The sequence below is a fragment of the Meriones unguiculatus genome, chromosome 12, assembly GCF_030254825.1.
Source record: "Meriones unguiculatus strain TT.TT164.6M chromosome 12, Bangor_MerUng_6.1, whole genome shotgun sequence".
NCBI lineage: Eukaryota > Metazoa > Chordata > Mammalia > Rodentia > Muridae > Meriones > Meriones unguiculatus.
The window spans coordinates 29,653,356-29,680,146 of record NC_083360.1 but is presented as its reverse complement, the minus strand read 5'-3'; the positions used below and the strand labels follow the sequence as shown (position 1 = coordinate 29,680,146).

The 26,791-nt window shown below is 39.6% G+C and overlaps 1 protein-coding gene across 2 annotated transcripts in view; it reads left to right on the top strand.

Annotated features, from left to right (window-relative positions):
• Htt (huntingtin) overlaps positions 1 to 26,791 on the top strand; it is a 137,008-nt gene that overhangs the window by 1,166 nt on the left and 109,051 nt on the right. For both annotated transcript variants that reach the window (XM_060365463.1, XM_021643667.2), the window contains exons 2-6: positions 14,834 to 14,917; positions 19,932 to 20,052; positions 21,448 to 21,507; positions 22,083 to 22,162; positions 25,045 to 25,183. In XM_060365463.1, coding sequence (XP_060221446.1) covers positions 14,834 to 14,917; positions 19,932 to 20,052; positions 21,448 to 21,507; positions 22,083 to 22,162; positions 25,045 to 25,183 — 484 coding nt within the window. The remainder of the gene's footprint in view (positions 1 to 14,833; positions 14,918 to 19,931; positions 20,053 to 21,447; positions 21,508 to 22,082; positions 22,163 to 25,044; positions 25,184 to 26,791) is intronic.

Sequence of the window (26,791 nt, the reverse complement as noted above, 5' to 3'; positions counted from 1 at the left end):
TACGTTTGCACCAGGGAATAAATTTTTACCAGTGTTAAACAGTCAGGCTTGTTGTAGAGCATGGGCCACTCATAGACGCTATAGATATCTCTAGTGTGACAGTAAAAGTTCCTGTTTAAGTCTTTGCTGATGTCTTGTAATCCTTTGGAAGCTCGTTGCTTGTGACTAGAGAGAATTTTTCAAACAAGAGTGATCACGCGCAAGACATTTCCTGGAAGTCCATGCTGAGTGTTTATTTTTGTTGCTGTCTTGCAGTTCAGGCTTTTCTCCTAACTCTGGGTATTTTAATTTCTACTCTGGATTTGTATAATTAATAAGGAGAACTTTCAGGAAACAACCTGCTAAGGAGTCTCATTGTTAAAAACTCATTTAGAAAAAAAAAATGTTTTGGTGCTACCACTGAACTATATTCCAAGCTTTTCCTGTCTTGAGATTTTATGTTAAAAAAAAAAAAAGATTTGGGGAGAAATGTTGGCTTATTTGATAGAAAAAAATATAGGAATACATTTTTCTTCTAGAAAGCGTAAAGTATGTTTGAATAGGAAAATTATTATTTCTATGTAAGTAATTTCTTTTTGCTTTTGTGACAGAATCTCACTATGTAGCTCTGGCTGGCCTGGAACTTACAGAGATCCGTCCTTCTGCCTCTGTGTCCTCAGTGCTAGGATTAAAGGCATGTGCAACCATGCTTGGCTGTACAAGTAATTTCTGCCTCTGGGTGATAGGAATTATGGAATTTCACATGTTCCCCATATCTTCTGTAAATATGTGTGTGTGAGAGAGAGGGAGAGAGAGAGAGAGAGAGTTGCAACTGCTTCAAACACAAATTCAGTTGGTTTTTGCCTAAGTAATTCATTAACATGGTACAGTTCCAAAGTTAAAAAAGGTTAAATAATAAAAACCTGGCTACAGAAGCTACAGCAAACAGGCAAAGGTGAGGGTTTATTCTAAGACAAAATAAGTTTAGGAAGTTAATAAGATCATGAACTCAAACTCCAAGTCCCAGTCTTCATTCTTTGCATACTTATTGATTCACATTTCTCATGTTTTGGATACTATTCCCTTATCAGATTCAATTTGTAAAGTCTTTCTGTAGATTGTCTTTTTAATTTCTTTTTTTTGGTTTATTTTTGAGATAGAAGTTTGCTATGTACTTCTCTCTGGTCTGGTACACTATGTAGCCCAAGTTGGCCTCAAAACTTGCTGTGATCCTCTTGGCACAGCTTCCAAATACTGGGACTATAGGTATGTTCCATCACGTGTGTGTGTGTGTGTGTGTGTGTGTGTGTGTGTGTTGTGTGTTGTGTGTGGGTTGAATTGTGTATGGTGTATGTATCTGTGTGGAGATATGCAGAGGCCAAAAGAGGATATTGAGTGTCTTCCTCCATTGCTCTCTGACTGAACCTAAAGCTACCAATTTCAGTTAAGCTGGCTGGCCAGGAAACACTGGGAATCTGCCTGTCCCTACTCACCATAGTGAGGTTACAGGCATGCATAGCCACATCCGGTTTTTACATGAATGCTGAAGATTTTAAACTCAGGACGTAGGCTTGTAAAGGCAGTACTGTTATCCACTGAAACTCTACCCAGCTCCCTGACTCACTTTCTTGATAATTTTTCTTCAAAGCACAAAAGTTTTAAATTTTGATGAAATTCAAATTGTCTATTTTGTGATTAGTTGCAGTATGTTAGATATTTAAGAAACCACTGTTTTATCCAAACTCATAAAGATCTACTCTGCTTTTTCTTCTTCTAAGAACTTTAGAGTTGTAGCTCTCTCATGCAAGTCTGACTCAGTTTTTTTTTTCTTTTTAAATTTTTTATTAGTTATAATTTATTCACTTTGTATCCCAGCTGTAGCCCCTTTCCTCATTCCCTCCCAATCCTGCCCTCCCTCCCTCCTTTCCTCCCTTGCCCCTCCCCCCATCCACTGATAGGGGCAGTCCTCTTCCCCTTTCATCTGACCCTAGCCTTTCAGGTCTCATCAGGACTGTCTGCATTGTCTTCCTCTGTGGCCTGGTAAGGCTGTTCTCCCCTGAGGAGGAGGTGATCAAAGAGCCAGCCACTGAGTTCATATCAGAGACAGTACCATTTTCCTTACTAGGGAACCCATTTGGACAGTGAGCTGCCGTGGGCTACATCTGTGCTGGGGTTCTAAGTTATCTCCATGCATGGTCCTTGGTTGGAGTATCAGTCTCAGAACAGACCCCTGGGTCCAGACTTTTTTGGTTCTGTTGCTCTCCTTGTGGAGCTCCTGTCCTCTCCAGGTCTTTTATCTCCACCTCCTTTCATAAGATTTCCTGCACTCTGCCCAAAGTTTGGCTATGAGTGTCAGCATCTGCTTTGATACCCTGCTGGGTAGAGTCTTTCAGAGGCCCTCTGTGGTAGGCTCCTGTCCTGTTCCCTGTTTTCTCCCTCTTCTGATGTCTGTCCATTTGACTTTCTGAATGAGGATTGATCATCTTACTCAGGATCCTTTTTCTTACTTAGCTTCTTTAGGTGTACAGATTTTAGTATGTTTATCCTATTTTATATGTCTATGATCCACTTATAAGTGAGTGTATACCCTGTGTGTCTTTCTGCTTCTGGGATACATTACTCAGGATGATCTTTTCTAGTTCCTACCATTTGCCTGCAAAATTCGTGATTTCCTTGTTTTTAATTGCCACAGTTTCTGTATCCATTCCTCAATTGAGGGACATCTGGGTTGTTTCCAGATTCTGGCTATTACGAATAAAGCTGCTATGAACATGGTTGAGCAAATGCCCTTTTTGTATAGTTGAGCATCTTTTAGATATAAGCCTAGGAGTGGCATAGCTGGATCTTGAGGTAGTACTATTCCTAATTGTCTGAGAAAGCATCAGATTGATTTCCAAAGTTTGACTTTGTGGTTAAGTTAGAGGTCTGAGTCTTTTGCATGGGGAATTTAGCACTTTGGTTAAAGAGAATGTCTTTTCTTGTTGAAGTGTGTTAACTTCTTTGTTGAATATTAATTACTCTTCCATGTGTAAATTTCTCTAGTTCCATTTATGTTTTTGATCTTAGTGTCTGTTCCATGCCAGTACTGCACAGTCCTGATTACTGGTTTGTATCTTGATCTCAAATCATTATGTCTTCCTCACCTTATCTTTTTCAGTATTATTTTAGTTATTCTTGGTCCGTTGCATTTCCATATGAATTGTAGGATCATCCTGTCATTTTCTACGAAGAAGCCATCTGAGTTTGAAATTTTTTTTAAGGTTTATTTATTTTATTATGTATGCAATGTCCTGCCTGCATGTACACCTGAATGCCAGAAGAGGACACCAGACTTCATTATAGTTGGTTGTGAGCTACCATGTGGTTACTGGAAATTGAACTCAGGACCTCTGGAAGAGCAGGGTGTGCTCTTAACCACTGAGCCATCTCTCCAGTCTCTCTCTCTTTCTTTTCTTTTCTTTTCTTTTCTTTTCTTTTCTTTTCTTTTCTTTTCTTTTCTTTTCTTTTCTTTTCTTTTCTTTTCCTCTCTCTCTCTCTCTCTTTCTCTCTCCCTCCCTCTCCCTCTCTCCCTTCCTCCCACTGAGTCTAGTTAGTGCTGCCTGCTGGGATGGAATGCTGATTTTGTGTAGCCACCCCCCCCCCTTTTTTTTGAGACATGTTTTCTCTGTGTAGCCCTGGGTGTCCTGGAACTACTATCTCTCTAGACCAGATGGCCTCAAACTCACAAGAGATTTGCCATTCTTCTGCCTCCCAGTGCTGGAACTAAAGGTGTGTGCCACCATGCCCAGTTCTTGTGTAAGTCTTATGTAGGTAACCGTGACTGCAGTGAGTTCATGAGTGCAATGGCCATGTCATGTCTGGAAGATAGCATTTCATAGAACTCTTTAAAACCTGTCTCTTAAGTTCTCTCCACCCCCTTTTCTCTGATCCTCGGTTGTGGCAGGTTGATTTAGATGTCACATTTAGGCTGACCATTTGGCGTCACTTATTCTCCATAGACTATCAGTCTCTGAATTGCTGCCACTGCAGAAAGAGGTTTCTTTGGTCAAGGTTGACAGCTGGGCTAGTCTGTAGGTATATACATAAGAATTAACTCTTTTTACTTAGTTTGGTTGGTTTTTTGAGACAGGGTTTTTCTGTAGCCCTGCCCATCCTGGAACTCTGTAGATCAGGCTGCCTCTGCTGGAACTAAAGGCGTATGGCACACGCCTGGCTTCTAAACATAAATATTTAGAACACGTCTACTTAACAGTTGTAGGCCCCCTTTAGAGCCTGTAAGTCCCCTACCCCTAAGTCATGGGCTTTTGACCTGATTCATACCTTTTGTGGAGCACACTTTAGTCCATTCCGAAAGCAGTTGGTTATCCCTGTGTCCTTTCTGTCACTACTGCACCAGTGGTCATAGTTTGCCTTCTTTGTCTATATTACAGCATTCTGGGTCCAGTGCTTAGTAAGACCAGTGATGTCATTTCTTCCCCAGTGGCCTGAAAAACACCTTCTGGCATTATGAGAACTAGCCAGCCAAGAGGGAAGTTTTCAAGTCAGTTCTATCTTGATATCTCTCTGCAACCAAAGTGTGTTATATCTTCAGCAATAGAGTCTTAATACCATCTAGTTACATTGGGCAACCAAGAGCAATGGAAATAGCCTGTGTTGTTTGGGTGGGGAGGTGCTTTTGGGAGCTTCCTGATTAATAACTTGTAAGAAGGTATCCCATGCTTAGCATTGAGAATTTCCACTTCATAGTCCGTGTTTCCTGGGGACACATTGTCTACTCATGCACATAACCTATGTTGAGGCTTCTTTAAAAAATAGAAACTTATACTTTTAAATTATTTGTTAAAGTAGTGAGTTTTTATACACATCCTTTACATTCTGTAAAATAACACATAGTTACTACATAACCCAACATTTGTGTTCCTGTGCATTAGCTCTGGAGAAATGGAAACTTAGAGTCACATGAACACCTGTATGCATATGATCAGCAGCTCTAGGGTAAAAGCCTCAAAGAATCAGTTTAGAAGTCCTCAACAAAAGCTGCTTAGCTACCAGAAGGAATTCAGCTGCTGATACCTGCAGCAGCTCAGATGAACAGTAAGGATCATAGGCCATTGAGCGAGCTGGTCCCTACTGCCTACATAGTGCATGGTTTTACCTATGTAACATTTTTCTGTAATGTCAGATCCTTGTTGGTTTAGTTATTGTTTTTTTTTGTCTCTGTTTCCCCCTGTGGTAAAATAACATTACATAAAACATAACCATTTTGAGTAATCAATCTATGATAGTGAAAACACAGTGTTCTGTTGTCACCACCAGCCATTTCTGTAACTTTTCTCTTTAATATTGCTTTTTAAAGTACATTACAGATTTTCATTTGACAAATTGTAATTGTGCATGTTTATGAACAGGGTGGTTTTTTAAAATAATTTGTTTAATTTTACTTTATGTGGATTAGTGTAAAGGTGTCAGATCCCTTGGAATTGATATTATAGACAGTTGTGAGCTTCCATATGTCTGGGAATTGACCCTAGATCCTTTGGAAGAGTAGACAGTGCTCTTAACCATTGAGCCATCTCTCCGGTCCCAGGGCGATTTTTGAATTACACATTCTAGTACCTACCTTATACTGCATTCAACTGACTCATTAGCAGGAAAAGCTCTGGTATAGTAGTTCTTTTCTATGATACAGGCTAGAGGTATCCTAGGCCTTGACTTTTTAATAAAACATCACTTGTATGTCAGAATAAAGCTTTGTTTACACAATAACATTTCCGGTGGTAGCAATGAGTTTGATTGTCTGCTCTGCTGACAGATCCTTTCACTTTAAGCTGATATTTTCATACTTAAAAATGGGATAATTGTGAGGACTGAGGAGGTAGTGTACAGCTCCTATCCTTTTCTCAATTTGCCAGCATGACAGAGGTGTTGGTTCTTTGCATGTGACTCTTGCACTAGAAGGAGCTGGATAAGAACTGTTTGTTTTTAGTCACTATCTCCAGGGAACCAGGTTCACGGCAAGTTTTCAAGAAGTACTTTTTAAATGCATAGTTAGTTATAATCTGTATTTTGTTAAAAGTACATCACTTTTCATGCTTTCTACTTTTGTTTTTCAAGTTCAGTATTTTTTTTTCTATGTACCAGATTCATGCTTTAGAAACTTGTTCTCTTTTTATTAGAAAAAAATATTGCGGATAGGCTGGGCTTGGTGGCCCACATATTCAATCCCAGCACTTGGGAGACAGAGGCAGGAGGATCTTTGTGAGTTTGAGGTCAGCCAGGTTTACATGGTGAGTTCCAGCACAGCCAGAGCTTCATGGTGAGACCTTGTTCCCAAAAAACCAAAACCAAACATAAAAGTATGGGCTACTGAGATAGTGAGTGAAGGTGCTTGCTACTATTCTGAGTTTGATCTCTGGGACCTACGTGGTGGAAGGAGAGGACCAACTTCCTTCCACAAGTTTTCTACAGCACACACACACAAATAAAATGTGCATGTATAATGGTGTGTAAAACTTGGTCACCATTGTTAGTCAGAAAGCACTCAGAATCCTCTTCCTCCAGTCTTTTTCCTCCCTTTCAGCACTTTTCTGCTCTGCTGTATAGTTTTACCACAGAAGTGTACGCCTTTAAACAGTCTTGATGGGTTTTTCTTGCTTTTTGGAGACAGTAGTTATGACAGAGATTAACTTGGCCTTGAGCAAATTTAGCACATATTTAACCACTGAACTTCACCCACAGTGCCTATTCAGTTTTGAATATCACAGGACTCCACCTGTTCATACTTACACATGTATGTCAAAGCTCTTTTTAGTTAGTGTTGTTGGTTTAATATTTACTCATTTAGACTATTTTGTATGAATATACCTTGTTTTTCTCATCTTAGATGTATGTTTGAGTTTTTAAGTTTTGACAGTTAAATGCTACCGTGAGCATACCTCTTCCCATCCTGGCCTATCTTGTCCCTCACAAAATGATGTTTTTTAATGAGTAATTCCTCATTTTGGTGAAGTCCATTTTGTCCTACTTTTCCATTATGGTAATGCTTTTGTTTCTTTTTTGATGAATTTTTCATCAACCTGAGATCATGAGTTGTTTCCTGATCATGTTTCGTAAATGACATGAAGTTGGCAGTATATTGAAGTTAGTTTTTGTGTGTGCTGTGAAATAGACTTCTCGTTTGTTCTTCCAATGTGGATACTTCCTGTCTCAGCAGTTTCCTTGTTCGGTGTGTATCTCCTCCCTTTTATTATTAAGTCCTTGTTATTAAGTGAATTTACATTAAGTAGGTTCCTTTTTTAACTATTTATTAATTCTTTGTGAGTTTCACATCTTGTTCACCACTCCTACTCATCTCCCCGTTCCCTCATACCGCCCTCCGCCCTTGCCGCCTTCCACCTGTTATACAGAGTGAGTTTCAGGGCACCAGAGCTACAACAGAAATCCTGTCTTTGGGAAGAAAAGAAAAGAAAAACCTTTCAAAAATATCCCAAGTGTGAATGTCTCTTGTGTAAGGATAGGACTTGGCAAAAATGAGAGAGCATCTGATGAGGAATTAGGAGCTATAAATTTCTGCCCCAGTCTGCCAGGCCTTCTATGGGTGGTATAGTTTCTAGACCTCAGTCTTGCCCTCAGCATAGAGTGTGTGTGTGTGTGTGTGTGTGTGTGTGTAGGAGGAATACTTTAAAATTCCTTGAGTGGTCCTGTCTACCCTCTCACTGTGGATGACATTGTTAAAAAAGATTTTTATTTTTAATTAGTTGTAAATATACATTTTTGTGTAGAGGTCTATGCACATGAGTGCATGTGCCCCAAAGAAGGTTTTGGGTTCCCTATAGCTGGAGTTACAAGTGGTTGTGAGCCACCTGATATATGTCCTGGGAACTGAGCTTGGGCCCTCTGGATGAGCAGCAAGCACTCCTAACCATTGAGCCATCTCTCCAGCCCCTGTAATCACATTTTAAAAAACAATCAGTGTAATTCTAAAATTAAGAATTTTGATGAGAGGACCTGAATTCATATTTTTAGAGTAGTTCTTAGATTTAAAATTTTGTTTCAGTGTGCTATCAAGCCTGGATTTTACATGCCCCCACAATTGTGAGCCTGTGTAGATTGCTTCATTGCACACTTAGAAGAGAAACTTGTTTTCAATTTGAAGATGTAGTTTCAAGTGGTTGAAGAGCCAGGCTTGTTTTTACTGTGCTGATACAGTTCCTGCTCTGAGCTATTCAGTTCCTTTTATTCATTTTTCTTTTCATGAAAAACAAATCAGTCTGACTTACCTCTAAAAGTGTATCTAATTTCATAAGAAATGAAATAGCTGCCATTTTTGTTTTTAAACATCAGGGTGTTTTGTTTGTTTGTTTGTTTTTTCTTGGGCAGAATGAGATAGAAGAGAGTTATTTCAGACTGGGACCTAGGCCAGGTGTGGTGGTAAGGGCTGCAGTTCTAGCACTGGGGCAGGAACCTTGAGGGCTACGCGGTTCTTTCCAGGCCAGCCAGGAGAAAGAAAAGAGAAAGCAGGGGGAGTGGTGCTTTACAGAACTCATTTGGAAGATGTATGCCCCAAATAGCTGCAGGCTTTACCATTTCTATTTCTCTTTCATCGCTTTTCAACTAGAGTTTAAAGGGCCAGAGTTCCCTACAGGTTGGAGAATATTGGTGAAGGATGAGGCTGAAAGGTAGCCTGAGGTCACATTGATTTGTTGTTCTGAGACAAGCTCTTGCTGTGTATATCCCAGGCTCTTCTCAAATTCCTGATTCTCCTGCCTCAATCTCTTGAATGCTACCAAGTTATAATGTTGGGATCTTGTTCTAATTGACTGAGAAGCCTGTGCTAGAGGCCCTGGCTTCTGAACCGCAGAATATATCAGAAGGATTTTCACCTTCTGATATTCCTGGTTAGTGTACCCCTCCCTGTTCTGAGGGTGCCTTCTCACCTTCCTACTTTAAATAAGAACATTTGGCATGCTAGGAGGAGATACTTGTTATAAAGCCTTGGGTGTTCTGGACTGCAGTTTAAAACTGGCACCCTGAGAGATTGATTCATAGAAGAGGTGCTGCTCCTAGAATGTACAGTGTGCCAGAGTACATATGTGTAATGGAATAAGAAAAATGAACGATATCACTATCAGAGCAAGTAGATGGTTTGCTTCTCACACAAAGCAGGTACTAAATAACTGTTGTTTGAATTTTAAGTCAGACTAGCAACTATTGAGAACTTTTTATACTAACAAAATTTTATGGTGATTGTGATTTAAGGAAAGGTTAAATTTTCCCTGAAAGGGTTTAGCATGCTGGAAAATAGTTTGGGATAGAGTAAAAAGAAAACTGGAGATTTGTCTTTTTTTAGTTGACTGTGATACTTTACTCTCCTGATTTTGACAGTAACACCTTGGTAGTGAGAATTTGTGAACAAGTGATCTTTGTATATGTGTTTGTATTTGTGTGCGTGTGAGCGCACATGCCATGGAAGTTAGAGGACAACTTTGGAGAGTTGCTTTGGTTGCATTAGTCAGCGTTCTCTAAAGGAACAGAGTTGAAATTGTATGTGTAGATAAGTCTTAGTTACTGTTCTGTTGCTGTGATGAAACACCATGACCAAGACAACTATAAAAGGAAGCATTTAACTGGGGCTGGCTTACAGTTTCAGAGGGTACTGTCTCTTATCATATCAGGATTATGGAGTCAGGCCAGCAGGCGTGGTGCTGAGTAGCTGAGAATTCACATCTGATTGGCAGAGAGAGAGAGAGAGAGAGAGAGAGAGAGAGAGAGAGAGAGAGAGAGAAAGAGACTAGGCCTGATGTTGTGTTTTTCAAACCTCAAAGCTCACCCCAGGGACAGACCTCCTCTAACAAGACTACACTTCATACTTCCTAGTCTTTTCCAACCAGGTCCAGTAACTAGGACCAAACATTCCAACATATGAGCCTGTGGGGGCCATTCTCATTCAGAATATCACATTATATATGTGTGTGCGTGCGCATATATATATATATATATTTTTTTTTAAATAAGGTATTTTTAGAGTGGTTTAAAAGGTCTGGATAGTCCAGCAATGACTTATATCCTGATAGAAAGGCCAAGAATTTAATAGTTGATCACATTGGATGTCTCAGCAGTTCCAGGCCAGTGCTGGTGTCCTGGAAGACTCCTAGAGAGCTATGGATCTTAGTGTATATTCTGAAAAAGTAGGTTCTAACACCAGTGAAGGAGTCCTTTGGCAACAGGATAAACCAGTGGTTCTCAACATGTGTCATGACTCATTTGGGGGTTGAATGGCCCTTTCACCTAAGACCATCAGAAAGCACAGATATTTACATTACAATTCATAACAGAAGCAAAATTACAGTTAAGAAGTACTGTACAACGAAAATAATTTTATGATTGGGGTTCACTATGATATGAAGAATTGTATTAAAGGGTTAGAGCATTAAGACTGTTCAGAACCACTGTGATAGATAAATTTGTTATTGAGAGTGAGGGCATGGGGCAAAAAGTAAAATCTTTTTTTTTTCTTCTATGTTCATTTATGTGAGCTACCACCTGAAGGGGTGACCCAGATTTAGGGTGATCTTCCTACTCCAATGATCCAATCAAGAAAGTCCCTCACAGAGATGCCAAGCTGCTTGGGGCTTTGATTCCGTATATAATAGCCAACTAATATTAGCCTTCTCATTGGTCCTTTCCTTTCTGTTTTCTACCCCTCCTTCCTCTCTTTGTCCCTCTCCACTCCCCCATCTATCCATCTAACTGGCCTGTGAGCTTCCAGGCAGTTTTCCCATCTCTGCAGAGGAGTGTCCTACTGTATTACAGATGTGTCCTACTGTAGCCGGCTTTTAACATGGGTGCAGGGATCAAACTCAGGTCATTGGGTTTACAGGGCAGATACATTTACTCATTGGGCCATTTCCTGGCTCTTCAAGGAATTTTGTTACCAGACCAAAGAATTCGAGCTCAGGACCTTTGGGATAAAGCTTTATTACTTCTGCCTTTCTTTGATCTCTTGGTTTTAGAAACCCAAATGTAAAGTTAGGATCATTGTTGTTTATCTTCTGAGTCTCCAACGACTCACTCAGGAAACTAGAACTGATAATTTCTGTACTGGGCTCTCCTACATCTGTCATTTGCTTCTTTATTTGATGAACTTTGTAGAATGCTATACACTGTGGGTACTGAGTGCCAGTAATGCAGATACGATGTAGTCCCTTCACACTTACTTCTGGGGCTATAATCTAAGGAGCACTGCCTGAAGAAGTGCCAGCAGGATCTGAAAAAGGGCCATTGGTAAAGAAGAAGGCTTCCCCCAAGGCACCCAGTGCCTCAAACTGTGACAAAACAGCAGAATCCTGAATTTTTATTTCATTGTTAAGATTGGTGTTGTCTATAATCATAGTTTGATAAGCTTGACTAAGTAAATCCAAGGTGGCAGGCCATGAGAGTTGATATCGTATTGTTTGTTGGTAACTGTATTCTTTGGGGTTATCTCATGAAGGAGGGGAAAGAAGAATGAACAGAGGAAAACTTTCTGACTCATTTGTATTACTTCAAAGAAGTAAGCTAAATGTTCCATAGGCCTTGCTAGTTCATCAGACATGTAACTGGTGTGTAGCTGTTGCTTTTTAAATTTTTTAAAATAATTTTTTAATTTTAATTTTGTATTAGTGTGAGAGTGTCAGATCCTCTGGAACTGGAGTTACAGACAGTTGTGAGCTGCCATATGGGTGCTGGGAATTGAACCCTAGTCCCATGGAAAAGCAGCCCATGCTCTTAACCACTAGGCCATCTCTCCAGTCCTTAAGTCTTTTTAAATGTGTGTATGTGTGTAGTGTTTGTATGGGGCTATATGTGTGTGTATGATTGTGTTCTAGAGTGTGGAGGCCTGAGATTGATGTCAGGAATCTTCTTTGATCATTTTTCTATTTCGTTCTTTGAGTCAGGGTCTCTCAGTCAAACTCAGGCTTGTGTTGCTAGCCAGCTAGCTCAAGGACTCCCCCTCCACCTTCCACAGCTAGAATCACAGGTGGCTGCTACTGTCACCTTGTATTTAAATGGGTTCTGGGGATCTGAATACTGGCTCTTTTGTTTGTACAACAATTATTAAAAACTAGTAAATAATTTTCAGGCCTGATTTCTTTCCCCCCTTAAACTTTTTTTAGTAACCACTTCCTCCATGATTCTTCTAAGTGATGCAGCTCCCCTCCCCCATACAGTACCTATTTTGTTTGCTTGGTTGGTTTTTGTTTTTTGTTTTGTTTTGTTTTGTTTTTTTAGATAGGGTTTCTCTGTGTAGTCTTGGCTGTCCTGGACTCGTTTTGTACACCAGGCTGGCCTTGAACTCACAGCAATGTGCTTGTCTCTTGCTTCCCCAAGTGCTGGGATTATAGGCATGCACCTCTACCCCTGGTTCCTTTACAGTAATTTTTAACTATAGAAAAGTTGTCATGTTGACATACTGCTTCTGTCAACACATGCCTCATAAACTTGGCACAGCCTGAAGGAACCTTGGGAATCCCCTTTTTAGGACAGCCAATAAGTCATGATAGTCTTTCTTCTTGAAGGTAGTTGAGGCCTGCTTCTTTGGGTAGCCATATCATGGTGGATTCATCAAAAGTCCATGTTGTCTGAGTTAGCGGAGTCCCATCAGTTGGAACTGAGAAAGTTGACCCAGAGCAAAGGGACTTGGTTAATTTCACCTTTTGGCTTGTTGCCTTTTAGGTTTGGATATTCTGCTTGGATTTGAGGTCACTGAAAATCTCAGATAATGAATGTTTCTTCTTTCTTTCTTAATTTTTTAAAAATGATGATTTTTTATCTTTAAAATTTATGTACATTAGTATTCTGCCTGCTTGTATGTGTGAGGTCTTCAGATCCCCTGAAACTGGAGTTACAGACAGTTGTGAGCTGCCATGTAGGTGCTGGGAATTGAACCGGGTTCTTTGGAAGGACAGCCAATTCTCTTCTCTTAACTACTGAGCCATCTCTCCAGTCCCAATGAATGTTTCTATACTATCTGTCATTAGATTGTAAGGCCACTGAGCTCAGTGTTGTCAGCTTTCTTTTTATTACTACTTGGCACCAGTGTAACATGGCCACATTAAGGCATGTATACATTCAGTTCATTTAAAGCCTGGGAAAGATTTTCCCTGGGCAAATCAAAGGATAATGGGTTGGTGATTTAGTTTGCTTCCTGAAATGCTTAAGGTGGTTGGTGTTCTCTAAGTACCCTATTGGCTATCTTAAAGGAGGGGAGGTCTAAGCTGCTGCTGCAGAGGCTTTAGTACAAGTGGCTTAGAGAAGAACGCATTTTATTGCTCATAGTATTTTCTTTACATTGTGAGAAAATGTTCTTTTTAGTGTAAAATTCTGAGATTTGACTAATGCACCAATCCCTATGACTACCATAAACAAGATTCATAAATTTACTTACAAGGTATGCATGCACATGTGCGTGTGTGTGTGTGTGTGTGTGTGTATGCATACCTATGCACAAAGAATGTGTGTGGAGGTCAGAGGACAACTTTGGGAGTTAGTGTTCTCTACTGGGCTCTAGGCATCACACTCAGGTCCTCAGGCTCATATAGCAAGTACTTTTTACCACATGAGCTGTTTTGCATTCCCTATAATCAGGATTTAGATGGGTTCTGTCACAACTCAAAACTCCTTTTGCTCTTTTGCTATCTTCTTCTCATCCCTGGAAATTACTGATCATATTTTCATTTTTATAGTTTTGTTTGTTCTAGAATGTTCTAAAAATAGAACCACCCTTTGTTGGTCTTTGGAGTCTTAATTTTTTTTTCCTCCAAGTTTAGTGCATCATGATTGGCCCTTGTTTCCTAGGAGTACTTACTTCCTTTTTCTAGATAAATAGTTTTCCATTGTTTGGCTATTGCATTTTGTTTATCTTTTACCAGGTGAAGAGTGTTTGCTAGATTTCAGTTCTAACATTGCTGCAGTGAACTTCTTATGAGGATGGCTCATAAGAAGATGGGTAGCCTGTGCTTCTAAAGGTTCATATAGAGACCCAGGATGCTTCCATGCTGTTCTGCACTCTTCATATTGTCTTTATCTATCTAATTGGAACCTGAGTGTTGGGAATGTTTGTTTTGATTGGAGACAGCTAGGGCAAACACATGCAATAGGACTTCTGTATATCACTGTGTTCCCAATCCATCTATGGGACCAAGTAATGTGTTTGTTGCTAAGCAAGTTTTGGTGGGTGATCAGCCGTCTGCAGCATGACTTGTCAGGAAAAATCCCTTTTAGGAAAGCCATGTAGGAGACAAACACTCTCAGACCCTGGTACTGACAGATTGTTTACAGGTGTAACCCTTGGACTCTGGATCTTTTCTGTGCTGGAAACCCTACACAGTCTTCACCTTTAGCTTTACCTTTCATGGGGCTATCTTGTCTATTTTCTTCCCTGCCTGATTGTTGCCATTTCACTTCTCCCTTTTTTTTTTTTTTAAGAAGGGTTTATTTATTTTTTATTTATACAATATTTTGTCAGCATTCTGGAAGACAGCACCAGATATCATTATAGTTAGTTATGAGCTGCCCTGTGGTTGCTGGGAATGGAACTCAGGACCTTTGGAAGAACAGTCGGTACTCTTAACCACTGAGCCATCTCTCCAGCTCCTCCTTTTTTTTTTCACATCTGATTTTTCTGTGAGCGGTGTATTAGGAAGTTGAGCTCATCTGTCACCATCACTCCCCATCCTCATGCTTTTTTGTTCCCAGCCTGGAGCTTATGTTCACTACTGGTAGCTAAAAAGTACTTAGGAATGAATGAACTATAGAAACAAATAAAGTAGTCACTCCAGTGCATGTTCATTTCCTTTTCTTCTGACTTTTTTAGAAAGAAGGAACTCTCAGCCACCAAAAAGGACCGTGTGAGCCATTGTCTAACAATATGTGAAAACATCGTGGCCCAGTCTCTCAGGTAATGTTTTTTAAATTTTATTTATTTATGTATATGAGCGACCTATTTGCTTGTATGCCTGCATGACAAGAGAGCATCCGATCCCCTTCTAGCTTAGGTCCTCCAGAAGGGCATCCAGTGCTCTCAATTGCCAAGTCATCTCTCCACCCTTATTTTTTTTTTCTTTTTCCTTTTCTTTTTGTCTTTCTTTTCAAAGATGTTTCTCAGGTAATTGTATTTGGAACGTGGTCTACAGAGCCAGTTGCAGGATGGCCAGAGCTATACAGAGAAACTGTATCTCAAAAAATGAAAAACAAACAAGCAAATAAATAAATAGATAATTTATAGATAAATAAATTTATAGATAAATAAATAAATACCGTATATTTTTGCTCTTAATGCATTAGCATGTCCTTTGAACCTATAGCTGTCTTTAAGAAGTTTATTTAGGCATGTTTTCCCTCCTGCCTGATTGTTGGCACTTCACTCACCCCAACGTTTTTTGTTTGTTTGTTTGTTTGTTTTCCATGAGCAGTGTAAATGTGGTGTGGCCACGTGCTTGAAATCCCAGAACTTGGCAGGCTGAGACAGGAGGATCCTGAATTTGAGATCAGCCTGGGCAACATAGCAAAAGTCTACATCAAGAAAAATCCACTTAAAATAAGGGTGCTTTTACCACATTTCTAGCTGTGCTGTAAGAGTATCTGGGTTCTGTAATGGGTAATGTTTTCTTCTATATGAGAATTTTAGCCATACGATAATTGAATGGCGGGTTGGTATTTAATTTGTACTCTTTTAAGTTTTATTTATTTTAATTTTATGTGTGAGTGTTTTATCCATATCTATATATTTTCTCCCTGTTTATGCCATAAGAAGGCATAAGAGACCATATGAAGGCACTGGAGTCCCTGGAACAAAGATGGTTGTAAGTTGCTATACCCTTTGCAAGAGCAGTAATGATCTTATCCACTGAGCTCTCTCTCTCTCTCTCTCTCTCTCTCTCTGTCTCTCTCTTTTTTTTGAGACAAGCAGTCCTTTGACCCAGGATGACCTCAGATTTACCCTATAGCAAAGGATGACCTTGGATTCCTGATCCTCCTGCTCCCACCTCCGCATTGCTTGGATTATGGACCCAGTCTCTTGGTTAGAGTTTCTATTGCTGTGATGAAACACCATGCTGAAAAGCAACTTTTGCTTGCATATCCATGTATCAATCTGTCACTGATGAAAGGAAGGGAAGGAACTCAAGCTGGGCAGGAACCTGGTGACTGGATCTGATGCAGAGACTGTGGAGAGGTGCTGCTTACTGGCTTGTTCCTCATGGCTTGATTAGCCTGCTTCTTATGGAAGCCAGGACCACCAGCACAGGGGTGTTTCCATCCACGGTGGGCTGGGCTCTTCCCCATCAATCACTATTTAAGAAAATGCCCTGAAGGTTTGCCAGCCTATAGCTTAATTTTATGGAGGCATTTTCTCAGTTGACATTCCCTCCTCTCAGATGAATTTAGCTTGTGTCTAATTGGAGAGAAAACTAGTCAGGACACCTGGCTTTAGAATATAACTTAAATATAAAAATACACCTTACATAAAACAGAAAAATTCAACTTGGGAAAGGGAAGCATTGCACCTCCATGCTCTCCTCTCCTAGTCACTTGTGCACCATCATGGACTCCAGTTACCAGGACAGTGAGATGTGTGTTGTGCTTTAATCCTATAGGATTTTACTGTAACAGCTATAGCAGTGATGAAAACAAAATAGGACATTGTCACCTTCCAAACTGGCAAACAAAATCATCAGAATTTTTGTCAGAGGAAAGACATTTGGGACCACAATAGAGACAGATAAAAGTGCTGGCTTAAAACCAAAACCTGACCACAACAAAAATCAATCAGAAATGCATAGAAGTATAGGAAGCTACAGCTTGTAACAAGAACAGTTAGCCAATGACCCAGAATAGGTTAGTACTGCAGAAGCACCAAAACAGTGTAAGAAACATTAAAACAATGTAACTATTTTGCGTGCTCAAAAAGCAAAAGGTTGAGGGTATGGGATGTACAAACAAGACTTGAAAAAGGCTAAGCCGGAACTAAAATAAGGAGACAGCCTACTTCTCATAGGAAATGCCTGCCAAAATCCAGGAAAGTGCCATCTGTAAGGCGTGCCCTCCCCAGTAAAAATCTCTGTCAGATGAAAAGGTGAAATAAAGAGGTTTTCAGACATACCATAGTAAAAATATCCTCTGTCTGACAAGCAATGCGTTTAAGACACCTTTTTTCAAAGACTTATTTATTTATTTATTTATTTATTTATTTATTGTGTGAGTACTCTATCTGCACGTACACCTGCATGCCAGAAGAGGGGACCAGATCTCATTATAGATGCTGTGAGCCACTATGTGGTTGCTGGGAATTGAACTCAGGACCTCTGGAAGAGCAGACAGTGCTCAGTTTAAGATATTTTAAAGGAAGTGTTTCAGGCAGATAGAAACTGGTACCAAATAGAATCTAGAGCTACACAAAGGATTGAAAAGCAGTAGAAATAGTATCTATGCTGACAAATGAGGTAAGCATGAGAGATTTTCTCTTTTTCCTTTCTTTCTCTCCTCTCCCCTCTCTTTCTCTAGAGACAAAATCTTTCTCTTATGTACTCATCTGGAACTAGTGGTGATCTTCTTGCCGCTGCTTCTTTAGTGCTGGGATTACAGATGTGTGTCTGATGCATGCAGCAACAAGTACTATGATCTTGTTCTTGGGGAGATTTAAACAAAGGTTTAGTTAACCCATAGGGAAACATTTACATATCCAAAGTACTAATAATATTAAAATCCAACTTGGTGAATCATAAATACATAAGGGTTAATTACAGTGGTATGGATGAATCGTTGTTAAGAGCATGGATGACTAAAGGCAGTGCATCACCAAAAGCCTACCCTGGCATGGGTGATAGCTCACTAAAGGTGGGACCCTGGAACTCTGTACAACTTATACCTAACATTTCTGAGCAGTCCTTACTATTTATATAACCTTGGTGTCTTACTCAGGATTTCTATTGTTTTGATAAAACACTGACCTAAAGCAACTTGGGAATGAAGGGTTTATTTCACCTTATACTTCCACATCACAGTCCATTGCTGAGGGGAGTCAGGACAGGAACTGATACAAAGGTCATGAAGGAGTACTGCTTACTGGCTTCCTCTCATGGTTTGCTGTGTCTGCTTTCTTATAGCACCTAGGACCACCATCCCAACAAGCTAAGCCCTCTGACATCAGTCATTAGTTAAAAAAAAATACACTATAGGTCAAACTGGTTGGGGCATTTTATCAATTGAAATTCTCTCTTCCCAAATGATTCTAGCTTGTATTAAGCTGACATAAAACTATCCAGCACCCTTAGGGACAGAGAGTCATATGAGTCTGGTAAATTTGAGGGACTTCCTGAGACTTCTGACTTGCTTACTTCCTGAGTCTTTTTTGTTGCTTTGTTTTGAAATAGAGTTTCTTTATGTAGTCCTGGCAGTCCTTTAACTTGCTGTTAAAGTTAAAGGCCAGCCTTGAACTCATAGAGATTTCCTACTTCTCCCTCTTGTGCCACCATGCTCAGCTACTTCCTGAGCCTTAATATGCCTTTTTCAGAATTTCCCAACTCTGAAAGAGCTTGCTACACAATGCAGTCTTTAATTTCTTCTTCTTTTTTTAACATTGATTCATTTTATGTGTTTTTTAACATTGATTCTGTTATGTGTGTGAGTGTGTATGCAACACAGTCCTTGTGTGGAGGTCAGAGGCCAACTTTCAGGAGTTGGTTCTCTTTTCATGATGTGTGTTCTGAATATTGAAGTCAGGTCATCAGGCCTGTTGTCAAGTTACTTGCTGACTGCATGTAGAAAATAATATTTTGGATAGGTTGTTAAATAATTAACCTTACCTGTTTCTTTTTAGTTTGATGCCACTAGGAGGAATCTTGAGCTCACTCTTGTAGCTGTCCTTAGCCTTTTATTTTGGTACTGGTAAGGCTAATGCCTGAGAGAAAGTCTCTAGCCTCAGACTTTCCCTCCTTAGCTCCTAGTTTATTACTTATTCCTTACCGATAGTGTCTTTGGCATTGCCGAGTGCCATGTCTTACTTCTTGCTCTGTGTATGTTGAGCATTATTGATACCCTTTTCTTTCTCTTAGGTTTATGGATGTCTTCACCTCCTTTTGAGACAGTCTCATTGTGTAGCTCTAGCTGACGTAGAACTCATAGAGATCACCCTGCCTCTGCCTCCCTGGTCCTAGGATTAAGAGCACATGCCTTTAATGTGAAGGAGAGGGAGACTATGTAGTTCAGAGTCCTGTAGATTATGATCCTGGGAACAGTCTGCTTTTGATGTTTCAGGAATAGCATACACTGTTCCTATGCCATCAGGATCACCTCCAGAATAATCCTTGTGTTACAGGTTTGAGATACTTTAGAGTTCCACTCACATGGCCCACCAGCCTCTCCTTCTATTGGGTAGGTTTAGCTTGTTGGATCACGACATACCAGACAGGTGCTGTCAACTAAACTTGCTAAAATATTTCACAAACAGTACCCAGATTCCAGTTATTATGATACCAGTATTCTGTTTCTTGCAACAGAAAAGCCTTGTTAGCCTGTGGCACCTAGTGAAATGTGGTTGTACCTTGAAGCATATTAAAAGTAAGATTAAAAGGAAATTAAGGAGATGTATTAAGGAGATGGCTTATAGGTATTTCAAGGCTTCACGGATACTATCTAAAGGTAAAAGTAACCTTTTTACAAAGCATTTGGCTACCTGGGATTTGAAAATCCTATAGAGTATCTCTTAAGGGCGTTTAAATAAAATCTAAAACCAAGAGGGAATCAGTATAATTATGCTGTTTACTGCAGTGAACCTTTACGCAGGTATCCTTAAATTTTATATGATGTTCTTTCTTGTTCCAAATTGTCTTTTAGATCCCTCATTGCATATTGGCATCAGATCTTCTAGCCCCTCATGACTATGACAATCTCTCTCTCTCTCTCTTTTTACTTAGAAATTCTCCAGAATTTCAGAAACTCTTGGGCATTGCTATGGAGCTGTTTCTGCTGTGCAGTGACGATGCGGAGTCAGATGTCAGAATGGTAGCTGATGAGTGCCTCAACAAAGTCATCAAAGTAAGAGCCCTGTGCTGGTGTGCTCCTGGGATTGTTGTGATTTAAGAGAAAAGGCTTTCAGTGGGCATTTTCTTGCTTTGAGTGAAGCGTCCTCATGATATCTACATATTTTCCATTTTGTGCATGTGGCTTGGAGCATCTGCACCCTTATAATATATAGGTCAATTCTGAAGGGCATCTGTGTGGCCACTGGCTGCCTATTTCTTAAGAAGAGTGTCTCTGTGGGCTCCCACTTTTGTTTGGGCATTGCTTGGAGAACCTCAGACCTCTGAGGTATCTTATTGAGAATATTTCTAGATAATTCTAGGTTATGTCAAGTTAACAGAGCTAACTATCTCTCCTTAGTCTCTGTATACCAGGTGCTGCATGTGACTGAAAAGGAGAGCATGGTCATCTTCTCTCCATAATTTTGACATGCCATTTTATAAGAGAAAGTTCTTAGGGACAAGAGTAGGGTGCCCTTCTCTAATGTGGATTTTGTTCCATTAACCTTGATTGAGGATACATGGTTCTTATGTTTTAGTTAGGGTTTTATTGCTGTGAAGAGATGTCATGACCATAAGAACTTTTATAAAGAAAAATATTTAATTGGGGCTGGCCTACAGTTCAGAGATTTAGTCTATCATTTTGTGGGAAGCATGGCAGCAGGCAGGCAGACATGGTGCTCAAGAGGTAGCTGAGAGTTCTACATCTGGATTGGCAAGCAACAGGAAGAAAGAGTGACACTGGGCCTGGCTTGAACATCTGAAACCTCATAGCTCATCTCCAGTGACACACTTCCTCCAACGTGGCCACACCTTTTAATAGAGCCATTCCCTATGGGCTTGCAGGGCCATTTTCAGTCAAAGTATCACACCTCATTTCTGAGTGAGCTCAGGAGTGCTCAGAGAAGGTCAAGATATGAGCTGTGAGGACTGGGAGACTTCCTAGCTGACAGTGAGACCTGGGGTGGGTCAGGAAGTGGGGGCTGTGAGTATCCTTGCTGTTTTTGAGGTTCAGAACTTCCAGAAAGATGAATCTGTGTTTCCTGCTAGAGAGAGGGGCTCAGATCCTGTAAGTACAGCCCCCATACCCTGCTTACTTAGAGGGCATCACCTTAGCTGTTCAGGTAACCTAGGGAAGACTGAGTGCTTACTGTGAGAGCTTTAGGGTAATCTTAATTTGATGTTATATAGAATTTGATTATTGTAAATGTTAGGTTCTTTTTCCTTCTGTTTTTATCCTAGTAAAGACCTGTATTTAGAATATTCTGTAATTTCTATTACATTTACTTTTTCTTATATATTACTTTTCCTTAAAATTTGAAATTTTGGTTGCCATTTAGCTTTGTGGGTACAATTTAGAACTATGGGTAGAATGTGTCTTCTATAACAAATCTCTCCTGTTTCTTCTCAGGCTTTGATGGATTCTAATCTCCCAAGGCTACAGTTAGAACTCTATAAGGAAATTAAAAAGGTGGGTCTTTGTTCTGCATTATTGAAAAATTGATACTGTTTTACTGTTGAGGATAAGATTTTATCTTTTAAATTATTAAGCAAAACTTTTAGAAGGAAATGCCATTTGTTGAAGGGGACTTCAGTTTTTTTAAAAAACATATTCTCGATTTTTATTTTATTCAAATTTAAAGCATCAACTTAAGTTTTAAAAATGTTTGTTTGTTTTATTTTATGAGTATGAGGTTTTTTTGCATGTATATTTCTGCACCATGTGTTTGCAGTGCCCATTGAGGTCCTCCACAAGCACAGCTTGTGCTCTTAACCCTTGATTTATCTCTCTAGCCCCTGGCAACCTTCTTTTTTTAAAAACAAACAAAAACTATATTTTTACAATTGAAGCCCTCTGGACCTTAAAAGTCTCCAAAGTAGTTGCTATCTATTATATACATTTAATTGGAATTTTTCTCTGAAAATTAACAAAGAAAATGTTTACCTCTCTAAGACAGGATGCAAGCAGCTCTAATACTATAGACTTAGCTGTAGAAAGTGCATGTGCCTCTTAGATGTAACACAACACTTGTTAACCCCTCTTAGAATGGTGCTCCTCGAAGTTTGCGCGCAGCCCTATGGAGATTTGCCGAGCTGGCTCACCTGGTTCGACCTCAAAAGTGCAGGTAAGTTGTACCTCTGTATTACTTTTAAGATTTGTTTGGTAGATGGCTAGTCCTGCCTGTCTTGCATGTCCCAATGCAGATATCCATCCTTGAGAGATCGTTCTTGTCCACTCTAGGTTTCTTATCTTTGTTTCTTCTGGTTGCTGTCAGCATTCCTTTCTTATATTTCTTTCCTAACACCCATTTTTATTAGACATATTATCATACCCTCTATTAATGTGCTTCTTTCTAGTCCCATTATTCCCCAAGAGACTTGTGGGATGTGTTTCCAGTGTAACATGGTCTAACCATCCTGTTCTATGCTAGATTCCCAACCTGAGTATGTGTCCACTCAATGTATTGGTTAAGGATACTTGCCAAATGATTGAAAATTTAATCTGGTCTCATCAACAGCAAGTATAGTAGTTACTGAAAAAGAAGCATTTGTTTAGCACGTGGGTTGGAGAAATAAATGTTGAACTGTGCCTAAAATTTCAACTTGTTTCTTCCCGATGGCCCCCTGGTACAAGGTATTGAATCCAGGGCCACAAGCATGCTAAGCAATTTTCCACTGAGTCTCATTTTCAGCTCACCCATCTGGCTTAGTGCTTGAGTAACAAAACAGGACTATAGTTACCAGTTCCTTCTTTTTCTCCTTTGGTTGCAAAATATACTGCTCATGTCCCAAAGATCCTTAGGTCTATCCACGAGAAACTGGTAGGGTGCTCTAAATCCTCACATTATCAAGAAACGATGATGTGTTCCGCTGAGTTTCAGTAAGAATTTTATGTGGCCACAGAGGTGTAATCACTAAGGAAGTTTCTTTTTATTGAACCTTTTCTTTTATATATGCTTATGTGTTTATTTTTGTGTTGCCTTTGTTGCTGAGACTAGGTCTCAGGCATGCTTAAGTGTGTGTTTTACCACCAAGCCACATTTCCAGCTCAAGTGGTCTTATTTTGAAAATTGCCATATTTTTGAGGTAACACAGTAGACAAAATAGCTGTTCAAAAGTGTGACTATCCTGTATTTCCCTATCTTAAACCCTCTTAATTATTCTCATGTGCTGTTCAGATAAAATCTAGATTTCTCATTCAAGATAAGAGACAATTTAGCCTCTGCTGACCCTCTGCTGTCTCATCACTTCAGACATGCTATATTGACTGATGCTAGTTCTTTAAACAATCAGTTTTATTTCCTCATGATGGCTTGATGTCTCAGAAAAAATAATCACCTCCTTATGGAGGCTTTCTAGCCTTCTAGCCTAATATATTCCAAGATATCACAGATTTCTGCCTCACAAAGATGGCTGTGGTATCTGTAGAATTGCTTGCTATATAAGAGGGCCTTGGCCCCAGAATAGCAGGCACCCCAGTGTCAACCGAGTATCTTTTATATCAATCCTCCTACTCTACACATATTTTTCTCTGTAAGGTAAGGGCTGGGTTGTTGTTTGTATGCCTCATTTTGAACACTTTTTTTTTTTTCTTCTAGAGATTGTGCAGCTTTCCTGGGGAGCATAAAAGAAACTTGTATTGATTTCTAATCAAAAGAAGCTGGCTTACCAAAGAAAAGTCCCATCTAAGTCCAGCTTGCCAAACTAATGGGTTTATTTGGCTTATGTACAAGGGCATAGAAAACTTATAGTCAGCTATGACATTGAAGCATCACGTCCAGTCAGCTTTTCTTTTACATACTTTGGTTATGTATACCTGTAGCATAAAGGAATGGTGATTGGAATCTCAAATGATGTCCCCTTCTCTTCTCCAAAAGGGAGTGCTAACAGACTGTTGCTATAGACCTAGGTATCTGCTCTATAGTTCTCCTTATTTTGTTGTCATGCCTGTGGCTTCAAGGTCTCCATATAAGTTACCACACTGCTCTGTCTGTTTCATGATAGTAATGGCCATATCAAGTGTGGAGGAAGCAGCTCTCCCACAGTAGCTTTTAACACTACTTTTTCAATAAAATGATGTCCACACAATATGTTGTTTTTTTAATGTTATTGTTTAAGGGCGTATGCCTGTGTGTAGAGAGGTCAGAGGTGTCATCCTGGGTGTAGTTCCTTGAGAGTTATCCAGCTTGTTTTCTGAGACAGTCTTTCACTGTCTTGGTATCTGCTGATGAGGCTGGACTGGCTTAACTTCAGAGGGTCATTTGTCTCTGCCTCCCCTAGAACTGGGATTACAAGTGAGTACCACCATGTCTGGCTTTTTATGTAGATGCTGGAGATCGAACTCATCCTGTACTTGCTACATAAGCCATCGTTTTTGTTCCCTCCAATTTTTGTTTTTAAAAGTAGTATTTTCAGCCAGGCACAGTGACACATGCTTAAAATCCCAGTATTCAGGAAGGCAGAGGCAGGTGGGTCTCTCTGAGCTCAAGGATAGCCTGGTACACTAAGCAAGTTCAAGATAGCCAAGGCTACACAGAGAATTTAAAAAAAAAAAAAAGAATATTTTTTTATAATCTACTGTTTTCTATTTAAAATATATGTTTTAATAGTTGTTGTAATTTGCTGCAAATAATACTTAAACACAACCTTTTAAATTACATTTTATTTGTCTGGGTACCTCTTTGTTTGTGTGCTATGCCATATGAGTGAAGACAACCTGTAGGAGTTAATTCTCTTCTTCTTTGTGGGTCCCAAGGATCAAACGTGGGTCTTTCAGGGTTATCAGCAGGTGCCTTTACCCACAGTCATCTTGCTTGCCCTAAACCTAACTTCTTAATGTCTTTTTAAAACTATGGGAGCGATGATGTGTTTGTAGTTGAGCATTGTGGTCTCCATTAAGAACTAATTAACCTATAAAGCTGGGTTTTCTTTAACAGGGAACCATGAGCATATTTTTTTTAAGTAGAGGAGACCTGAAGAATGATGAATGTTCCTCTTGTACCTGCAGGCCTTACCTAGTGAACCTTCTGCCATGCCTGACCCGAACAAGCAAGAGACCTGAGGAATCAGTTCAGGAGACTTTGGCTGTAGCTGTTCCCAAAATTATGGCTTCTTTTGGCAATTTTGCAAATGACAATGAAATTAAGGTATGATTGTTGTTGCCTCTAAGAATGAGTCTGTGGGACTTAGGATCTCTTGGGGGACAATCATTTGAGATTGCTCTAGAATCATGTTGGTTTTATTGAGAGGTATCTCAAGAGCTTCTTTTCACTTCTACTTTCCTTTCATTGGGTAAAGAGTTGAGGGAGATAGTTTACAGATGCAAATTCAAAAGCATTTTCCCAGAGTGGATGGGTTTTGCTCTACTGGATTGACAATTTGGACCATCTCAGGAAAGATATTACATAGGAAAGAGTGAAGAGCTGATGGGCCCTAAAGCCATGAGGGCTTCCCTTTGCTTTATAGTACCCAGAAAGCAGGACATCGTTGCACAATCTATGCATTGCAAGATTCTTGGTTTTGTTTTTATTTTTATTTTCAAAAAACTTTATTTTTTAAATTATTTATTTTATGAGTATTATTTATTTATATATGGGTGTTTTGTCAATGTACCATGTATGTGCCTACTTTTCTCAGAAGCCAAAAGGGGGTGTCGGATACCCTGGAACTAAACGTAGATGATTATGAGTTTCAAACTGAACCTAATATCCTCTGGAAGAGCAGCCCATGCTCTTAACCCTGAGCTGTCTCTCCAGCTTCTATCTTTAATTTTTTTTAAGATAAGTTTTTTTATTTGTATGTAAGCATATGTGCATGTTTATGTGTGGCTGCATGAGCCCGTGTATGCATGAAGGCCAGAAGAGGGTGCTAGGTGTTCTTCTCTGTTACTCTCTGTAAATCTTTTGGAAGCTGAGTCTCTCCCTGAATCTGAGGCTTACATTTTTGTTTGTTTGTTTGGCTAGACTAGAAACTTTGAAGTCCAAGTGAATCTTCAGTGTTTGCCCCCTTCAGAGCTGGGTTTATGTCGTTTAGCCTCTGAGCTACCGTGGTTTCCTGTTAATACTAATGTGATGTTTTAAAAGGATGATTTCACAGAGTTTGAAATGAGGAAGCGAAATTGTTTGTCTAAGGAGTTGAGTGTAACTAAATTGTCCTTCTTGTTGAGGGAGTTACTGTTTGTTAATCGTCCCTCCTTGGAGGTGGAAGCTCCTGAATGGTTGCAGAAATGAGCGCTGTGCAATACTGTCAGGCATGTCTGTGATAACTGCTATCAGAATCCAGAGACAGGTGCACATATTGTTGGCTCTAGATTGTGACACTTCCGTTTCTTTTTTGCTAAAGAAGTTAGTAACTACTTCTTTCATGAACCTTTGACATTTAAGAGATCATTCATTCTTCTGCCCATGCATCATTGCTGGGCTCTAGAAACAAAGAGTGCCACCCTCGCCTACTTTTCTTGATCCTGTGTCAGAGGCAAGCACAGTAATGCTTATTTTGCTGTATTTGGATTTAAACTCTGTGTTTGTGTTTTAATTACAGAAGAAATGAACTTGGCTCTAACCCTTATATCTTTATATAATAGTCCTGTCTATATTAAATATGTACTTTATCATGCCCAAGTCAGTAGTGATGATTGCTTATGTATGATTTTTTAATACTTTTTTGTTTTCTAAACCCATTAATTATTGGTTGTTTATGACCCCTCAAGGACCAGTGATATTTCTTAACTATTAGGTAGCTTATTGGGTCTATTT